This window comes from Pelobates fuscus, chromosome 2 (genome assembly GCF_036172605.1).
Source record: "Pelobates fuscus isolate aPelFus1 chromosome 2, aPelFus1.pri, whole genome shotgun sequence".
Classification (NCBI taxonomy): domain Eukaryota; kingdom Metazoa; phylum Chordata; class Amphibia; order Anura; family Pelobatidae; genus Pelobates; species Pelobates fuscus.
In genome coordinates this window covers 330,946,853-330,965,374 of record NC_086318.1, presented here as the reverse complement: position 1 = coordinate 330,965,374, position 18,522 = coordinate 330,946,853, and the positions used below count along the sequence as shown (strand labels likewise).

Here is an 18,522-nt window from a genome sequence, read left to right as displayed (position 1 = left end):
CAATCCAGCCACGGGCCCATCCATCTGGCCCATCAAGACTCACTCTCATTTCAATAGTCCATAAAACCTTAGAAAAATCAGTCTTGAGATATTTCTTGGCCCAGTCTTGACGTTTCAGCTTGTGTGTCTTGTTCAGTGGTGGTCGTCTTTCAGCCTTTCTTACCTTGGCCATGTCTCTGAGTATTGCACACCTTGTGCTTTTGGGCACTCCAGTGATGTTGCAGCTCTGAAATATGGCCAAACTGGTGGCAAGTGGCATCTTGGCAGCTGCACGCTTGACTTTTCTCAGTTCATGGGCAGTTATTTTGCGCCTTGGTTTTTCCAGACGCTTCTTGCGACCCTGTTGACTATTGAATGAAAACGCTTGATTGTTCGATGATCACGCTTCAGAAGCTTTGCAATTTTAAGAGTGCTGCATCCCTCTGCAAGATATCTCACTATTTTTGACTTTTCTGAGCCTGTCAAGTCCTTCTTTTGACCCATTTTGCCAAAGGAAAGGAAGTTGCCTAATAATTATGCACACCTGATATAGGGTGTTGATTTCTTTAAATTATTTATTTTTCATTTTTAAATAGTATTGGATGATTAATAGTACTTATATGTTTACCCCTTTTCCTTGTTTGTTTGATGTTATTATTATCATTATTATCGTTTGGTTTATTATCATATTTAAAACTTTCAATAAAACATTTGAAAAGTAAAAATAAATAACAAAATTAAAACAAATTAAAAATAAAAATCTTAACTTTGAAGTTAATGTAAATTGTACCGCTCACTTTGTATATGACAGTCATTTTTCTTGCCCTACACTACAGCTACGAAGGAGCCAGCTTTAATGGGCACGATTTTGTTTTACACTCACTTGGACAAAATATTTGCTGGCCACCCAGAGTTCACCCCTGAAGACCCAATAAACCGCAACAGTAGACTCCCAGGCCTTCTTCCAGAGGCGATGACAGCAGCTCACAAGGTGCCCAAGGATGCCTCTTCAGCAATACATAATTTGCCAAAAAGACTCCAAACAAACCGCCTTTGCTTGGGGTATTTCTTTTTCATTTTCTTTTTTTACTAAGGTGTTTACGATACTTATTTTGGCATTTTTTAGATACTTTATGATTGGAATATAAATTAGGTTTTATGACTTTTTTTTGTTTTGCAGCAGCTTCATTCACTTTTGAGAAACCATACCATGTTGTTTTTGTTGATAGCTTGTTTACTAAAGCTGTGAAATAACTGGTTTGGAGAATCTCACTTTTTCTTCTAGTGTGAATTTTGCATTATTTAAATCTGCACTATATTTGGAGTTTAGTAAATAACCTTGTCTGTCACTGATATACTAGTGGGGCTGCCCTGTGGGAACACTCAGCCAGAATACCAGGCTGATAATAAACAGAGCTGAGCCTACAGCAGCACTATTGACAACCATCGCCCATTACTCGGGTAGACTGGCATGTGTGGAGAAACAAAGATGGCCGCCGCGGACTCCTTCACCCTCCCTTATATCCCATAGTCACAAGGAGCGAGCAGCCCTTACCCCCTCACTCCCCCCCCGGAGACAGAGATAGTCTACGACTACGCGGACAGTATACGAGTACTCGGGGCTCACAGACTTCGGGGATCGCGAGGTTCACCGTGACGTCACCGCCCGCCCGCCCGCCATGTCCCGCTACTCGCGGCCGCCCAACACTTCCCTCTTTGTGAGGAATGTGGCCGATGCCACCAGGTAGGTGTACGGCCTGGCCGCTAGCTGTCATACAGGAGGGTCGGCAGGACGAGGGCGCCTCGAGCTCACGAATGGCTGTGGAGCCCAGAAGGCAGACAACCTAATATGACCTTCCCCATCCATGGCTCGGTGATGGGGGCAGCCTTCCATGTACAAAGCCTGCTAGCTCCAAGGTGAGCCTGGCCTGGAGCCCCTAACTTATCAATGGCAGCAACAGCAACTCTCTTCAACAATGTCAGCTCTTCAACATCACCTGTGCTTTCTCCACTGGGTGACTCTAACCAAATACATACCCAGCACCCAGATCTGAGTGACCCTAATCAAATACATACCCAGATCTGAGTGACCCTAACCAAATACATACCCAGCACCCAGATCTCAGTGACCCTAACTAAATACATACCCAGCACCCAGATCTCAGTGACCCTAATCAAATACATACCCAGCACCCAGATCTCAGTGACCCTAACCAAATACATAGCCAGCACCCAGATCTCAGTGACCCTAACCAAATACATAGCCAGCACCCAGATCTCAGTGACCCTAACCAAATACATACTCAGCACCCAGATCTGAGTGACTCTAACCAAATACATACCCAGATCTGAGTGACCCTAACCAAATACATACCCAGATCTGAGTGACCCTAACCAAATACATACCCAGATCTGAGTGACCCTAACCAAATACATACCCAGATCTGAGTGACCCTAACCAAATACATACCCAGATCTGAGTGACCCTAACCAAATACATACCCAGATCTGAGTGACCCTAACCAAATACATACCCAGATCTGAGTGACTAACCAAATACATACCCAGCACCCAGATCTGAGTGACTAACCAAATACATACCCAGCACCCAGATCTGAGTGACTAACCAAATACATACCCAGCACCCACATCTGAGTGACTCTAACCAAATACATACCCAACACCCAGATCAGTGACCCTAATCAAATACATACCCAGCACCCACATCTGAGTGACCCTAACCAAATACATACCCAGCACCCAGATCTGTGACCCTAATCAAATACATACCCAGCACCCAGATCTCAGTGACCCTAACCAAATACATAGCCAGCACCCAGATCTCAGTGACCCTAACCAAATACATAGCCAGCACCCAGATCTCAGTGACCCTAATCAAATACATAGCCAGCACCCAGATCTGAGTGACCCTAGCCAAATACATACCCAGCACCCAGATCTGAGTGACCCTAACTAAATACATACCCAGCACCCAGATCCGAGTGACTCTAACCAAATACATACCCAGATCTGAGTGACCCTAACCAAATACATAGCCAGCACCCAGATCTCAGTGACCCTAATCAAATACATAGCCAGCACCCAGATCTCAGTGACCCTAACCAAATACATAGCCAGCACCCAGATCTCAGTGACCCTAACCAAATACATAGCCAGCACCCAGATCTCAGTGACCCTAACCAAATACATACTCAGCACCCAGATCTGAGTGACTCTAACCAAATACATACCCAGATCTGAGTGACCCTAACCAAATACATACCCAGATCTGAGTGACCCTAACCAAATACATACCCAGATCTGAGTGACCCTAACCAAATACATACCCAGATCTGAGTGACCCTAACCAAATACATACCCAGATCTGAGTGACCCTAACCAAATACATACCCAGATCTGAGTGACCCTAACCAAATACATACCCAGATCTGAGTGACTAACCAAATACATACCCAGCACCCAGATCTGAGTGACTAACCAAATACATACCCAGCACCCAGATCTGAGTGACTAACCAAATACATACCCAGCACCCACATCTGAGTGACTCTAACCAAATACATACCCAACACCCAGATCAGTGACCCTAATCAAATACATACCCAGCACCCACATCTGAGTGACCCTAACCAAATACATACCCAGCACCCAGATCTGTGACCCTAATCAAATACATACCCAGCACCCAGATCTCAGTGACCCTAACCAAATACATAGCCAGCACCCAGATCTCAGTGACCCTAACCAAATACATAGCCAGCACCCAGATCTCAGTGACCCTAATCAAATACATAGCCAGCACCCAGATCTGAGTGACCCTAGCCAAATACATACCCAGCACCCAGATCTGAGTGACCCTAACTAAATACATACCCAGCACCCAGATCCGAGTGACCCTAACCAAATACATACCCAGCACCCAGATCTCAGTGACCCTAATCAAATACATACCCAGCACCCAGATCTCAGTGACCCTAATCAAATACATACCCAGCACCCAGATCTCAGAGACCCTAACCAAATACATAGCCAGCACCCAGATCTGAGTGACTCTAACCAAATACATACCCAGATCTGAGTGACCCTAACCAAATACATACACAGCACCCAGATCTGAGATACCCTAACCAAATACATACCCAGCACCCAGATCTGAGTGACTCTAACCTAATACATACCCAACACCCAGATCTGAGTGACCCTAACCAAATTCATACCCAGCACCCACATCTGAGTGACTCTAACCAAATACATACCCAGCACCCAGATCTGAGTGACCCTAACCAAATACATACCCAGCACCCAGATCTGATTGACCCTAACCAAATACATACCCAGCACCCAGATCTGAGTGACCCTAACCAAATTAATACTCCGCACCCAGATCTGAGTGACTCTAACCAAATACATACACCACACCCAGATCTCAGTGACCCTAACCAAATACATACCCAGCACCCAGATCTCAGTGACCCTAATCAAATACATACCCAGCACCCAGATCTGAGTGACCCTAACCAAATACATACCCAGCACCCAGATCTGTGATCCTAATCAAATACATAGCCAGCACCCAGATCTCAGTGACCCTAACCAAATACATAGCCAGCACCCAGATCTCAGTGACCCTAATCAAATACATAGCCAGCACCCAGATCTGAGTGACCCTAACCAAATACATACCCAGCACCCAGATCTGAGTGACCCTAACTAAATACATACCCAGCACCCAGATCTGAGTGACCCTAACCAAATACATACCCAGCACCCAGATCTCAGTGACCCTAACCAAATACATACCCAGCACCCAGATCTCAGTGACCCTAATCAAATACATACCCAGCACCCAGATCTCAGTGACCCTAACCAAATACATAGCCAGCACCCAGATCTCAGTGACCCTAACCAAATACATACTCAGCACCCAGATCTCAGTGACCCTAACCAAATACATACCCAGCACCCAGATCTGAGTGACACTAACCAAATGCATACACCACACCCAGATCTCAGTGACCCTAACCAAATACATACCCAGCACCCAGATCTCAGTGACCCTAATCAAATACATACCCAGCACCCAGATCTGAGTGACCCTAACCAAATACATACCCAGCACCCAGATCTGTGACCCTAATCAAATACATACCCAGCACCCAGATCTCAGTGACCCTAACCAAATACATAGCCAGCACCCAGATCTCAGTGACCCTAACCAAATACATAGCCAGCACCCAGATCTCAGTGACCCTAATCAAATACATAGCCAGCACCCAGATCTGAGTGACCCTAACCAAATACATACCCAGCACCCAGATCTGAGTGACCCTAACCAAATACATACCCAGCACCCAGATCTCAGTGACCCTAACCAAATACATACCCAGCACCCAGATCTCAGTGACCCTAATCAAATACATACCCAGCACCCAGATCTCAGTGACCCTAACCAAATACATAGCCAGCACCCAGATCTCAGTGACCCTAACCAAATACATACTCAGCACCCAGATCTCAGTGACCCTAACCAAATACATACCCAGCACCCAGATCTGAGTGACTCTAACCAAATACATACCCAGATCTCAGTGACCCTAACCAAATACATACACAGCACCCAGATCTGAGATACCCTAACCAAATACATACCCAGCACCCAGATCTGAGTGACTCTAACCAAATACATACCCAGCACCCACATCTGAGTGACTCTAACCAAATACATACCCAGCACCCACATCTGAGTGACTCTAACCTAATACATACCCAACACCCAGATCTGAGTGACCCTAACCAAATACATACCCAGCGGCCACATCTGAGTGACTCTAACCAAATACATACCCAGCACCCAGATCTGAGTGACCCTAACCAAATACATACCCAGCACCCATATCTGATTGACCCTAACCAAATACATACCCAGCACCCAGATCTGAGTGACCCTAACCAAATACATACTCCGCACCCAGATCTGAGTGACTCTCTAACCAAATACATACCCAGCACCCAGATCTGAGTGACTCTAACCAAATGCATACACCGCACCCAGATCTCAGTGACCCTAACCAAATACATACCCAGCACCCAGATCTGAGTGACCCTAACCAAATACATACCCAGCACCCAGATCTCAGTGACCCTAACCAAATACATACCCAGCACCCAGATCTCAGTGACCCTAATCAAATACATACCCAGCACCCAGATCTCAGTGACCCTAACCAAATACATAGCCAGCACCCAGATCTCAGTGACCCTAACCAAATACATACTCAGCACCCAGATCTCAGTGACCCTAACCAAATACATACCCAGCACCCAGATCTGAGTGACTCTAACCAAATACATACCCAGATCTCAGTGACCCTAACCAAATACATACACAGCACCCAGATCTGAGATACCCTAACCAAATACATACCCAGCACCCAGATCTGAGTGACTCTAACCAAATACATACCCAGCACCCACATCTGAGTGACTCTAACCAAATACATACCCAGCACCCACATCTGAGTGACTCTAACCTAATACATACCCAACACCCAGATCTGAGTGACCCTAACCAAATACATACCCAGCGGCCACATCTGAGTGACTCTAACCAAATACATACCCAGCACCCAGATCTGAGTGACCCTAACCAAATACATACCCAGCACCCATATCTGATTGACCCTAACCAAATACATACCCAGCACCCAGATCTGAGTGACCCTAACCAAATACATACTCCGCACCCAGATCTGAGTGACTCTCTAACCAAATACATACCCAGCACCCAGATCTGAGTGACTCTAACCAAATGCATACACCGCACCCAGATCTCAGTGACCCTAACCAAATACATACCCAGCACCCAGATCTGAGTGACCCTAACCAAATACATACCCAGCACCCAGATCTGAGTGACTCTAACCAAATACATACCCAGCACCCAGATCTGAGTGACTCTAACCAAATACATACCCAGCACCCAGATCTCAGTGACTCTAACCAAATACATACACAGCACCCAGATCTCAGTGACTCTAACCAAATACATACACAGCACCCAGATCTGAGTGACTCTAACCAAATACATACACAGCACCCAGATCTGAGTGACTCTAACCAAATACATACACAGCACCCAGATCTCAGTGACTCTAACCAAATACTTACCATGCAGCTATATATATGGGTGAACAAAACCAAATACATACCCAGTCCCCATCTCAGTACCCATTGGGTAAACTTCAACCAATTACACAGCAGGCACCCATATCTGGTTGAATCTCACCAAATGCATACCAAGCACCCATCTGGGTGACCCAAACCAAATAAATATCCAGCACTTATATCTGGGTGACCCTATCCAAATACATACCCAGCTCCCATATCTAGGCAACCCTAACGTAATAAATATCCAGCATCTATATCTAGGCAACCCTAACTTCATAAATATCCAGCACCCATATCTGGGTGACCCAAACCAAATAAATACTAAGCACACATATATGGGTGACGCTAACCAAAATAAACGCCAAGCAGGTCTGGTAACCCGGAACAAAATAATTAAAACCCAGATCAGGTGAAAAAAATACATAAAAGAAAATTCCAAGCACCATCGATACTACAGTATACTGTAGAGTTTATGTTGTCAGTACAGCCGTGCTGTGCCCAATGTAAGCAGTCAAGCCGTTGGCTAACGATTTACGACTGCAACTTACCTGTGGTCCGTCTGGTGTTAGTTACATCATCCATTGAGAATACAAATCTGAGCTCCAGCATGGAGCTTCTATTGGCACTTCTGAGCCAAGTCCTGCCATGCAGTACAAGCTCATTTTGACTGTATGTCTTTTTTGCAAATCTATTCTAAGACGAAAATGTTTTGTTTCATCTTGGAAGACACAGAATAGCTACACAGCTGTCTGTGTATGGTAAGATTTTATATACTTGCCTTTTGGTCATAAAGTTTTATATATAAAATAGGAGGCTGCTTTTAGTGGAACATACCAAAATTTTAAAGGGTTACTCCAAGCATGATGACCACTTCAGTGGTTTAAAGTGGTCATGGTGCCTGGAGTCAGTATGCGCAGCGTTTCACTCTTTATATGGCTACTGGAGGTGCTTCCTGGGGCAGCACTGCACCCTCATCCCTAATTATCTATCCCAGCACTACCGTGTTAGGAATACAGGCTTGTATTCCTGACACTATAGTGTACGTTTAAGAAAACGTATCCATGCATTTAGGTGACAAAATATGGACATTGATCAGTGTTTATCAATCTCTGAAGGGTACAATACAGGCTTCATGTTTTCTCAAATGTTCAATATATTTCAGCCAGTCTGAATGCAACTAAGCTGTAAATAAAACATTTTATAGTATAGGAACACTATAGGGTCAGTGACCCTATAGTGTGAAAAAACCCTGTCTAGCTTCCTGACATTCAGTGTCTCCACTCTTTGCATGGAGACACTGACCTTTCCTCATAGAGATGCATTGAATTCATGCATCTCCAATAGGAGTTGCTGATTGGCCAGGGCTGTATTTGGCTTGTGCTGGTTCTGCCCTTGATCTGCCTCCTTGAGAATTTCAGCCAATCTAATGCTTTCCTATGCTTCTGATGGTGTTAACCAAGGAAGCAGATCAGGGGCCGAGGCAGCAGCAGCAGACTGGAATAATGGTAATATTCTACTATATTTGGGGGATGACGACACTATAGGGTCAGGAATACATGTTTGTGTTTTTGACCCTACAGTGATCCTTTTAAGTAAATACACTTGTGAGGGATTTGTTCACAAAACACTGAATTGCAAAATGTTGACTAAAATAGCAAAGCTGTCACTGTAGCAGTGTTGGAGAATGTTTCCAAATCTCCATTTGCCAAATTATTTCAATTCACTCCAAATCTGTATGTTGTGCATTAACCCTATGTTTTTCTTTCATTTTGAATTTTTTTTTTCTCTTATAACATTCTAACCAAATTGTAGAACTATCTTTCTTGCTTAAATATGATATGCACATCCTTTTGTGCTCCAGTGCACATCACATCACATCACAACCCTGGCGCTGGCTTACCTTTTAGAGTATAATTCGTTTACAAATGCTTTAGCCCAAAAGTCTGTACTTCTGTGCCGTTCTGCTCTGGCCCCCTGACCTTCCACTTTCTGAAAATGTTCTGCTATCAGAAATGTGTAACCAAGTTGTATGTTGCTATTGTGCCCTTATATCCAATGTAATTTTTTTTTTTGATTCCCATGCTGCTGAGCAGGCTCTGTGAAAGGAATGCCTTTGCACGTTGTAAGCAGATACCTAAAAGAGCAAGCATGGTGTATTCTGAAAAAGATGTCCTCATCAGTTCTCAGAACTGCTTGCACTCCTCACTTCAGTATGAACTTCATTAGTCCTTAGTGGGGGTGAAAGAATGAGAAATAATCAGTAATAGAGTGCCGTTCCTCTTTAAAGCTTCTTCAGCTGGGAGAAAAATCAAGCTATTTTTTTTCAATATGCTGCACCCAACAAATTTTTCCCTTATAACCTCTGCACTTTTTTTAAAATGATTGTTGTAGTGAAACTGTAAGTTACTCTGATGTGACAGTATTGGTAGACTTGGGTAAGTATTGGTATATGAAGAGCCAGAAGGGAAAGCTTTATTTTTACTTTTAAGCAATATTTGTTATTGTTTCGGTGGCTTCCTAGCTAGACGATTTAACAATAAGTGTGCAGACAAAATAGTGCAATTGTTGCTCAGCCATAAATAAAGTCCAAACTGCCAACCTTGTCTCTCTGCCTTACACACTTCAGGCCGGAGGATTTGCGCCGTGAGTTTGGTCGATACGGCCCAATAGTTGACGTTTACATTCCACTTGACTTCTACAATCGTCGGCCAAGAGGATTTGCTTATATCCAATATCCTTTATTTGCTTGTGTTGATAATCAGCATGGAAGTGTCTGCACCCTAACTGAATGTGTGTTTATTTCTCTGTCTCAGAAAATGTAAAGCAGTCCACAGTAGCTGGCAAGCACCCCAAAGTTTGAATGAGCCTGTTAGATAGGACCAAGCGTAAAGCCCACAGACCCCTTTGAAGTGGCAGCTTCAAGGAATAAAGAGGGAGGGTGGAAACAGATAAGAAAGCTGGAAGAGGGGAAGTTCTTGCCACGCACTAAAGACAAAGCCTCCACCATGCTGAGGGTTCAAATTTCCTACATTTTAATCCAAAGCCAAGCTCGATTTTTGGTTGATCACTGATCAAGTTCACCTTTCAAGCCCCAAAGAGTAAAGGTCAAGGTTCAAGATCAAGTCAAATGAGGTAACTGCAGAGATTTCTGTTTGTATCCTACTATTCAAATTTATTTACTGTTAAACATGTGCTCATGGAAAGTGTAACTTTTTTTCTGTATTTTAATTTTTTTAAAGGGCGTATTTAAAGCAGTATATATCTTTTGGCTTTGCATGTTTTAATTATGACATGTTACCTCTAACTTTCTGCCTGGTTAACAAGGACATTTTATAATTTTCATCTGTTTTGATCCCCTCCCCAGCCCCCTTCACAAAGAGTATTGGGCATGTATTTACAGGATCCATTTCTTTATTTCTCATTATTCCAGTACATATTATAAAGGTACAGAAAATGTAATCTCATGTATCTCCAATATAAATGTAATTTATAGTACATATAGATGTAGAAATAAGACAGTTACTTCATGTCTTGCTCTAGCACTTCTTAAAGGACCACTATAGGCACCCAGACCACTTCAGCTCAATGAAGTGGTCTGGGTGCCAGGTCCATCTAATTTTAACCCTGCAGCTGAAAACATAGCAGTTTCAGAGAAACTGCCATGTTTCACTGAGGGTTAATCCAGCCTCTAGTGGCTGTCTCACTGACAGCCGCTAGAGGTGCTTCCGCGCTTCTCACTGTGAAAATCACAGTGGGAAGACGCTGGACGTTCATAGGAAAGCATTGAGAAATGCTTTCCTAAAGACTGTCTGAATGTGCGTGTGACTCTTGCCGCACATGCGCATTCAAAGCTGACGTCGGGAGAGGGGGGAGAGTTCCCCAGCGCCGAGGGAGCCTGGCGCTGGAGAAAGGCAAGTGTTTAACCCCTTCAGCCCAGCGGGAGGGGGGCCATGAGGGTGGAGGGGGGGACCTAAAGACCCTATGGTGCCAGGAAAATTAGTTTGTTTTCCTGGCACTATAGTGGTCCTTTAATTTCATGATTCTATCAGGGTTTTATTGAAAGCTAAAGTTGAAATAGATATTGCTTTAGACACCTTTTTTAGGACAACCTTGATTAAACAGATACTTTTAGTTGATTTTAAAATGTCTCTCTTCTGGGATCTTTGCTTGCTTTGCAAAGACTGTTGAACCTCATGTGCCTAGTTGATGAAAGCTCTGCCATCTTTGGGGTCTGTCTTTAGCTCATGGCACTTCATCGTCCAATTGTCCTTGCCACTGTTGTACTATTCAAATGAGCAAGAGTGCAAAATAGGTATTTGAAATTTTTTGCACGACTCCAGGATACTGAGTAGAAATTCACGCATCATGAACAATGGCTGCTGGGAACAGCCATGATTGTACATTATGTATGTGCATTAACTTTTTTATTTTTTTATTTTTTTATTATAAATATACTCTCATCAAAGTAAATGGGGCTTATTTGCATGTGCAATGTAGCTGTACATAGCTTCCCAATTGCGTGATAATAATTCAGAGCCATGGGTGACAAATGGCTTCTGTTCCCTGGCTCACAACCACAGTTCATAGTTTTAAATGACCCTGCATGTAACTTGGCATTATGTATTTCAGATGCTTTGAGTGTCCCTTTAAGAATGTTATTTAATGGGAACTGTCACCTCCAAGGATTTTCAATATTTTGTTTACTTATTCCTTATATTTAGCATTTACTGTTTTTGTGACGTCTGAAAAATGAAATGAAATGTACATATCCACTAATTTTTCAATGGATTGATTGCCTCCATCTTGGCTAGCTGGTCATTCATCATTAGAATGTTGAAGAAAGCAAAAAAAAAAAGGATTTAGATACAGCACTAACGCAAAAGGTGGCAGCAAACCTGCTAGAAGGATACCCTAACAATCCAACAGCGTATAGAAGGTAAACGAGGAGAGAGGCAAATTGCACCAAAACTACTAAATACTTATAATACTTATAGATTATACAATTTTTGATACTTTAATAAATGAATAATTTTAAATTCACAAAAAATAGTTCTTATTGAAAGGTGAATCGTTGAACAAGGGGGCCGTCTGCTGGCTCAAGATGTATTTGCTTAAAGGGTATTGTAGATAGGCTCAAACAGGATCTATATTGGAACCTCGATATGTTTTGTGGGTTTTTTAAACCATGCGCATCATATATGAATACAAAAGAAAATAGACCCAATAGTGTAATTCGGTTGAAATAATTCGGTTGAAATAATCTTGGTGTATGTATAAAAGCGGGTTAAAATACACTTACAAACAAGGAGCTTCCAATTCAGCTCTTAGTAATGGCTTAGAGTGGTATGATCCCCGCTCACTGATATTGCTTGAAAGGGATATTCCTCCGTATTTTTCAACGGATATATAAAAATAAGACAAATAGTGCTCTCTGTTTGAAATGTGAAATACACTCAATAAGTAAAAATAAAATTTACTCATTTAGGGGAGCATATATATGCTCATTGGTAACAGCTTGGGTGGTACAATCTCCACCTGGGATGTGTGAGTAAATATGATGCAGTAGTGGCAGTAGGTATTCTTAATTGAGGTAGGATGATAGAGGTTAAAACCAATATACCAGAGAATAAAATAAAATCCAAAGCAGGACCTAAAAAAATAAAATAATAAATTGAATAGTAAAATTAAATTTAATTAGAAATTAAAATATTATTTTTATTTTATTTTATTTTATTTTATTCTATGGTATATTGGTTTTAACCTTTATCATCCTACCTCAATTAAGAATACCTACTGCATAATTTTTACTCACATATCCCAGGTGGGGATTGTAGCACCCAAGCTGTTACCAGTGAGCATATATATGCTGCCCTAAATGTACTTTTTTTTTATTTTTTTATTTACTGAGTGTATTTCACATTCCAAACAGAGAGCACTATTTCTCTTATTTTTATATAGCCGTTGAAAAATACGGAGGAATACCCCTTTATAGCTATATCCGTGAGCGGGGATCATACCACTCTAAGCCTTTACCAAAAGCTGAATTGGAAGCTCCTTGTTTGTGAGGGTATTTTATCTGCTTTTATACATACACCAAGATAATTTTAACCGAATTGCACTATTGGGTCCCATTTTTTCTTTTGTATTTTATATATGATGCGCATGGTGGAAAATCCCACAAGATATATCGAGGTTCCAATATAGATCCTGTTTGAGCCTATCTACTAATATGCTACAACAAGAGACTATATTGCTTTAAGCAAATACATTTTGAGCCAGCAGACGGCCCCTTGTTCAATGACTCACCATTCAATGACTCACCATTCAACAAGATCTATCTTTTGTGAATTTAAAATTATTCATTATTCATTTATTACGTTTCAAAAATTTTATAATCTATAAGTATATAGTTGTTTTGGCGCAATCTACCTCTCTCCTCGTTTACCATCATTAAAATGTTGCCCTTTTCTGCCATTAAACATTGTTCTTGCAAGAGGACAAACAAATATGTGTCTGTTCTCTTTATTACATTCTGTGTCCCTTTTAACCTGGACTTAAATGGATTGTGATTCCTTTGCTAAACTTTTAATATAAATGTAAAAGAAAATAGAGAATCCCATGTGAAAAAAGTTACCACATGTTTTAGGTTATTTTAAATGTCATGTTCAGTGTTGTAATTTTCAAAGGAGTGACAGTACCGATTCTAGAGTGATATAAGAAGTCTCATTGTTCAAATAGACTACACAGAATAAAACATACAATCAAGCTCCTTAAGTGATATGCTAAAAAAAAGTATCCTAATTGCTTCCATCATGTTAGTTCTGCACAAATATTAAATTTTTCTATGCAAAGTGATATATTCACTTATTTTTATGTTTAATGTATTTGCATGTCTTTGTATGATATACTTTGACTGGGTACAACATAAGCGTGTGTTGTCTGCTTTTGTTTAATAGCTAATAGTTTGTTGCCTTTTTTTATTTCCAATTCCTGTTATATTGATAATTTTGTTTAGTAAAAATGTGATACACATTTTTCTAATGATATGTTGCACCCCTTCGTGTACATCCTGTATTACTCGTTTTATTTTTGATAACATACGAGCAAATTTCTTTTTTGGAATAAATAGCTTATTACCAGTTTACCAAAAACATTTTCTAATATTAATGTTTATTATAGTTGTAGTAGTATCAAAGGGCTGAACCAAATTGCAGGGTAACTAACTTATTTATCCCTTGGCCATGTCTATAGGTTACCCACAAAATGATGATGTATGAGTAAAGTGTGTATGCTTATTGATTTTATATAGTAAGGACTGCATACAAAAATTTGTAGCTGATATTGCTGCTTTAAATTGGCTCCTCTAATTTTACACAAAGAAGATATTAATATGAACCTACATATGTTTTAAACATCTGGTTCATATACACCTTGTATAGCATAATTAAAAAACTCCTTAACGGAAAGTCAGGTTTGAAGACGTTCGCGATGCTGAAGATGCCCTTTATAATCTTAACAGAAAATGGGTTTGTGGCCGTCAAATTGAGATCCAGTTCGCTCAAGGTGATCGGAAAAGTAAGTACTTTGGAATTACAAATGTAAACAAGTTTTATGATCACACTTATTTACCAGAGAAAGCTACCCTGGCTCATATGAGAACTCATAAATACACATTATCAGTCAGCCTATTCTAAGCGGGTATATTTCCTTTATTTAGCATTAGTCCATAGTGTTGGGACAAGACCCAGGTATTGAAGCTTGCAGGGAGGTTTGTGATCTCTATGGAACTGTAGTAACATTTGCAAATGTCATGTTTAAAAAAAAAAAAAAAAAAAAAAAAAAGCTTCTATCTGATCCAAAATATTTGCGATTGTGCGCTTCCTGCTATGCACTAAATCAAATGACACTACATTTGTTTTGGAGAGTGCTTTACAATTTTCTTATTTTATTTTAAAATGTCATGTTTAGTAATCAATTGTAGAAGTTAATAATATTGCAGAAGACAAGGCAAGTCCAATTTCTCAATGCAATTAAAAGACTATCTTTATAGTGCAAAATTGTTGAGGGCTGGCTGAAGCATTATATTCAAATTGTAGATTATGCTAGCGCAGTGTACCTATAATTTTAATTTTATTAAGGACAGGAGGCGAGTATTTTGCATAATCTTTCTTTACTAAAACTCCAGCAGCACAGGTTTAACAATAAAGTTTAGTGAAAAAAACATTGCCATAGGGTATAAAAGGCCCTTCCTCTTGCATCATTTCCTCTTTCTTTGGTGCGAGATAATCATAAACATATCCTGCTATTACAATAAATAATGATAACGACGAAGAATCAGACTGTAAATGATCCAAATCCCGACTGGAAGATTGTCTTAGTGTGTGAAGACGATCCCATGTATTGATCCATGAAGAAGAATCAAACTGAAAAGAAACAAGACGTGAAAGGGATTTGGAAATGAACTGTTTGTCCTCATTATTATTATTATTATTAGCATTATCAATATTACTGTTTATAAAACGCCAGTTTATTCCGTAGTACTTTACGTAAAAGGAATTTATCAGATGAGACAAGAATATTTTAACCGAAATAGGTAGCTATGATATAGACATTAATATAGTCAAAATGTATGTATTAGGAAATCATAACAGATAGCAGTCGTAATTTCAAGATGTGATATGAAATAAACCACGTAATAAAGAGATAACCACACCCCCTGAATTCAAATCTTTTATTGAAGTACAACCCAAGGAATGATAATTAGGGAGGGAAAAAGCAGGGTGGGAAAATACTCGCCACCTGTCCTTAATAAAATTAAGATTATAGGTACACTGCGCTAGCATAATCTACAATTTTATAACAGGACAGGAGGCTTCATATTTTGCATTTTTAACGCTTTGGAACAACACAGGATGTGTGAAGAGTCCGAGGAAGTAGAACACGATGAAATTCTCTTCTCGTGACCCGGCCAATGAACATCGGCGAAGGAAGATGTGTCGTGAATGTCTAAGATGCATCCATGACCCAAATGACCGATAACCAATCGATCACCGCAACCATATGAGCAATGGTCAACGTGCCCACTTGGTAAGGTGGTGGCCATAACTGGTGTGAAAGGTATAGTATACAAAGGGAGAGCGAGAGGCTGTCTCGATTGTGAGATTCCTCGAGGGTTAGTTGGAGTGAGTATCCAAATCCATCGGACAAACCCGTATTTAGAAATGGTAAATGTCCTCCGATATTATTAGAGTCCGATACCAGACTCCGTCCAGGTGTTTTGTGTAGTCGGTTGCCGAAATATTGTCCAAATGTAGGAGAATACAACTATCGGATCTGTCCCAGGCTAGCTGTAGGTTGTCGGTAATCTCGACGCCGGCCGTCTCTTCTCCAGATCATGGTTCTCTGGTAGGGGTATGTGCAGCGAGCCTTCCAGCCCAGAGACTGATTGTCGATTACGTGTGTAGTAAGTAACCTCACCTAGTCTAGATAGGTGAGGTAGTGGATTCCCTTGTGGCAAAGGGCGCCATGACCGGTTATAAAAGTTTCTTGGGTACCATGGGTCGTACCTTAATGATAGACATGTGAATTGATTCGTTTGGTCCCGTCGATGAAAAAACAAAATGGACAAATGGGTCGCTGGTGTGACTATCCTGGACGGGTATGTGTCCGTCCAATCCTAATGATTGAACCCACCTAGGTGTGGGGAAGCTGTAGGATGGTGCCAGAATGGTAGTCTCCCAACTACTGTGAGCATAAAATTATCCCCGAGTTAATCAGTGACGTCTGGAGCGAATGCCCAGCGCTTCTTGGAAATAAGTAGGTTTCCTCATATGTGAGATTTGTGGTCCTCCAGTACCCGTAGAGGGGTGGTACTGGAAGATGTGGACTTCGACCCCCAATGGTCGACCAGGTATCCAGATAAAGCATTAGTTCATGGAGCTAAGTTACCCTACTGGGTCGTTCAGCCCAGGAGTATAGAGGAATCCTATGTCCTATCCTTCGGCCATCCGGAGTAATCTAGCCTCCCTACTCGAGTAAAGGTAGCTTCCTTATTTCATAGCAAGGTAGACCGCTGCCCATGGTTACACCATGAGAGCGTTGAAACCGGAGAAATGTAAGAGTATAGCTGTTTCTCAGTAATATTCCGTTGTTGGGGTGAAGTGAGTGAGGGCGTGCGACCCGGAGTTGAACACACAGTCTCCTTGTCCTTGGTTTTGTGGCTACAATTGTATGGATCGTGGATGAAGGCCTGGCAACCCCCATTTCATCGATCTCTGTGTGTTGACTGACCGTGCAGCGGTCAAATCCGTGGAGTCTCCGGAGATTTCCTTAATATGTTGTTTGGATAACTTCCCAGCACATCGAGGTTCTGTTCCCAGGCTTGATGTAATTATTTGGAGGGTCCGTGATGGAATACTTGCACTTGTCCTTTGTATATGGGGGCTTGGCCCCGGGCCTAGTAGCTCATGAATTCATAGGCAGATGGGGTACCATGGTTCACAGTCTCTGCAAGACCCTGACCCAGCCTATTGGGGATTGTTGTCTGCATTGAGGTTGCCACTGCAATTAACCTAGGCTGAAAGTCTTGAGTGAGAGGTCGTCTGTTGACCTTTCCGTCTGTTGAGTATATATATCTATATATATATGGACTAGGTACATGTGTTAGGACACCTAGAGCACCTCCGGCCATAGTTCCATGTGGAATGCGCATCTGCGAGTGGGGGAATAACCCCAGTAGTAAAGGGGTTCATCCCAATAATAAAGTGCACAGAAGTCCGCAGTCGAGTGTTGGAGCCTGATTACTGCAAAATGTTTCCCCTTCCTCAGTGAGGAGTATGTGGATCACCCTAGTCGTATTGTGGGTACCATGCATAGAGTCATATATACATATGATATAGCAGGGGGTGAGCCTGCGTGCACTGCGACTCTTAATGATATAGCAGGGGATGAGCCTGCTTGCACTGTGACTCTTAATGATATAGTAGGGGATGAGCCTGCTTGCACTGTGACTCTTAATGATATAGCAGGGGATGAGCCTGCTTGTACAGTGACTCTTAATTGTATAGCAGGGGATGAGCCTGCTTGCACTGTGACTCTTAATGATGTAGCAGGGGATGAGCCTGCTTGCACTGTGACTCTTAATGATATAGCAGGGGATGAGCCTGCTTGTACTGTGACTCTTAATTGTATAGAAGGGGATAAGCCTGCTTGCACTGTGACACTTGAGCCCGTGGGGGTCGCCTCCTATAAAGGGATCACCCCAATAAAAAAGTGCACAGTAATCCATTGGTGAATGCACATCTTTGAGTGTGGGGGTCACCCCAGTAGTAAGGGGGGTCGCCCCAATAATAAAGT

The 18,522-nt window shown here is 41.7% G+C and overlaps 1 protein-coding gene across 2 annotated transcripts in view; it reads left to right on the top strand.

Moving 5' to 3' along the window:
- Positions 1-1,548: 1,548 nt before the first annotated feature.
- The window catches only part of SRSF12 (serine and arginine rich splicing factor 12), a 32,615-nt gene continuing 15,641 nt past the window's right edge, over positions 1,549-18,522 (top strand). Inside the window, exons 1-3 of one of the 2 annotated variants that reach the window (XM_063443562.1) lie at positions 1,549-1,896; positions 9,794-9,888; positions 14,629-14,742. In XM_063443562.1, coding sequence (XP_063299632.1) covers positions 1,829-1,896; positions 9,794-9,888; positions 14,629-14,742 — 277 coding nt within the window. In that variant the 5' untranslated portion in view covers positions 1,549-1,828. The remainder of the gene's footprint in view (positions 1,897-9,793; positions 9,889-14,628; positions 14,743-18,522) is intronic. The other variant, XM_063443563.1, reaches the window with a different exon arrangement.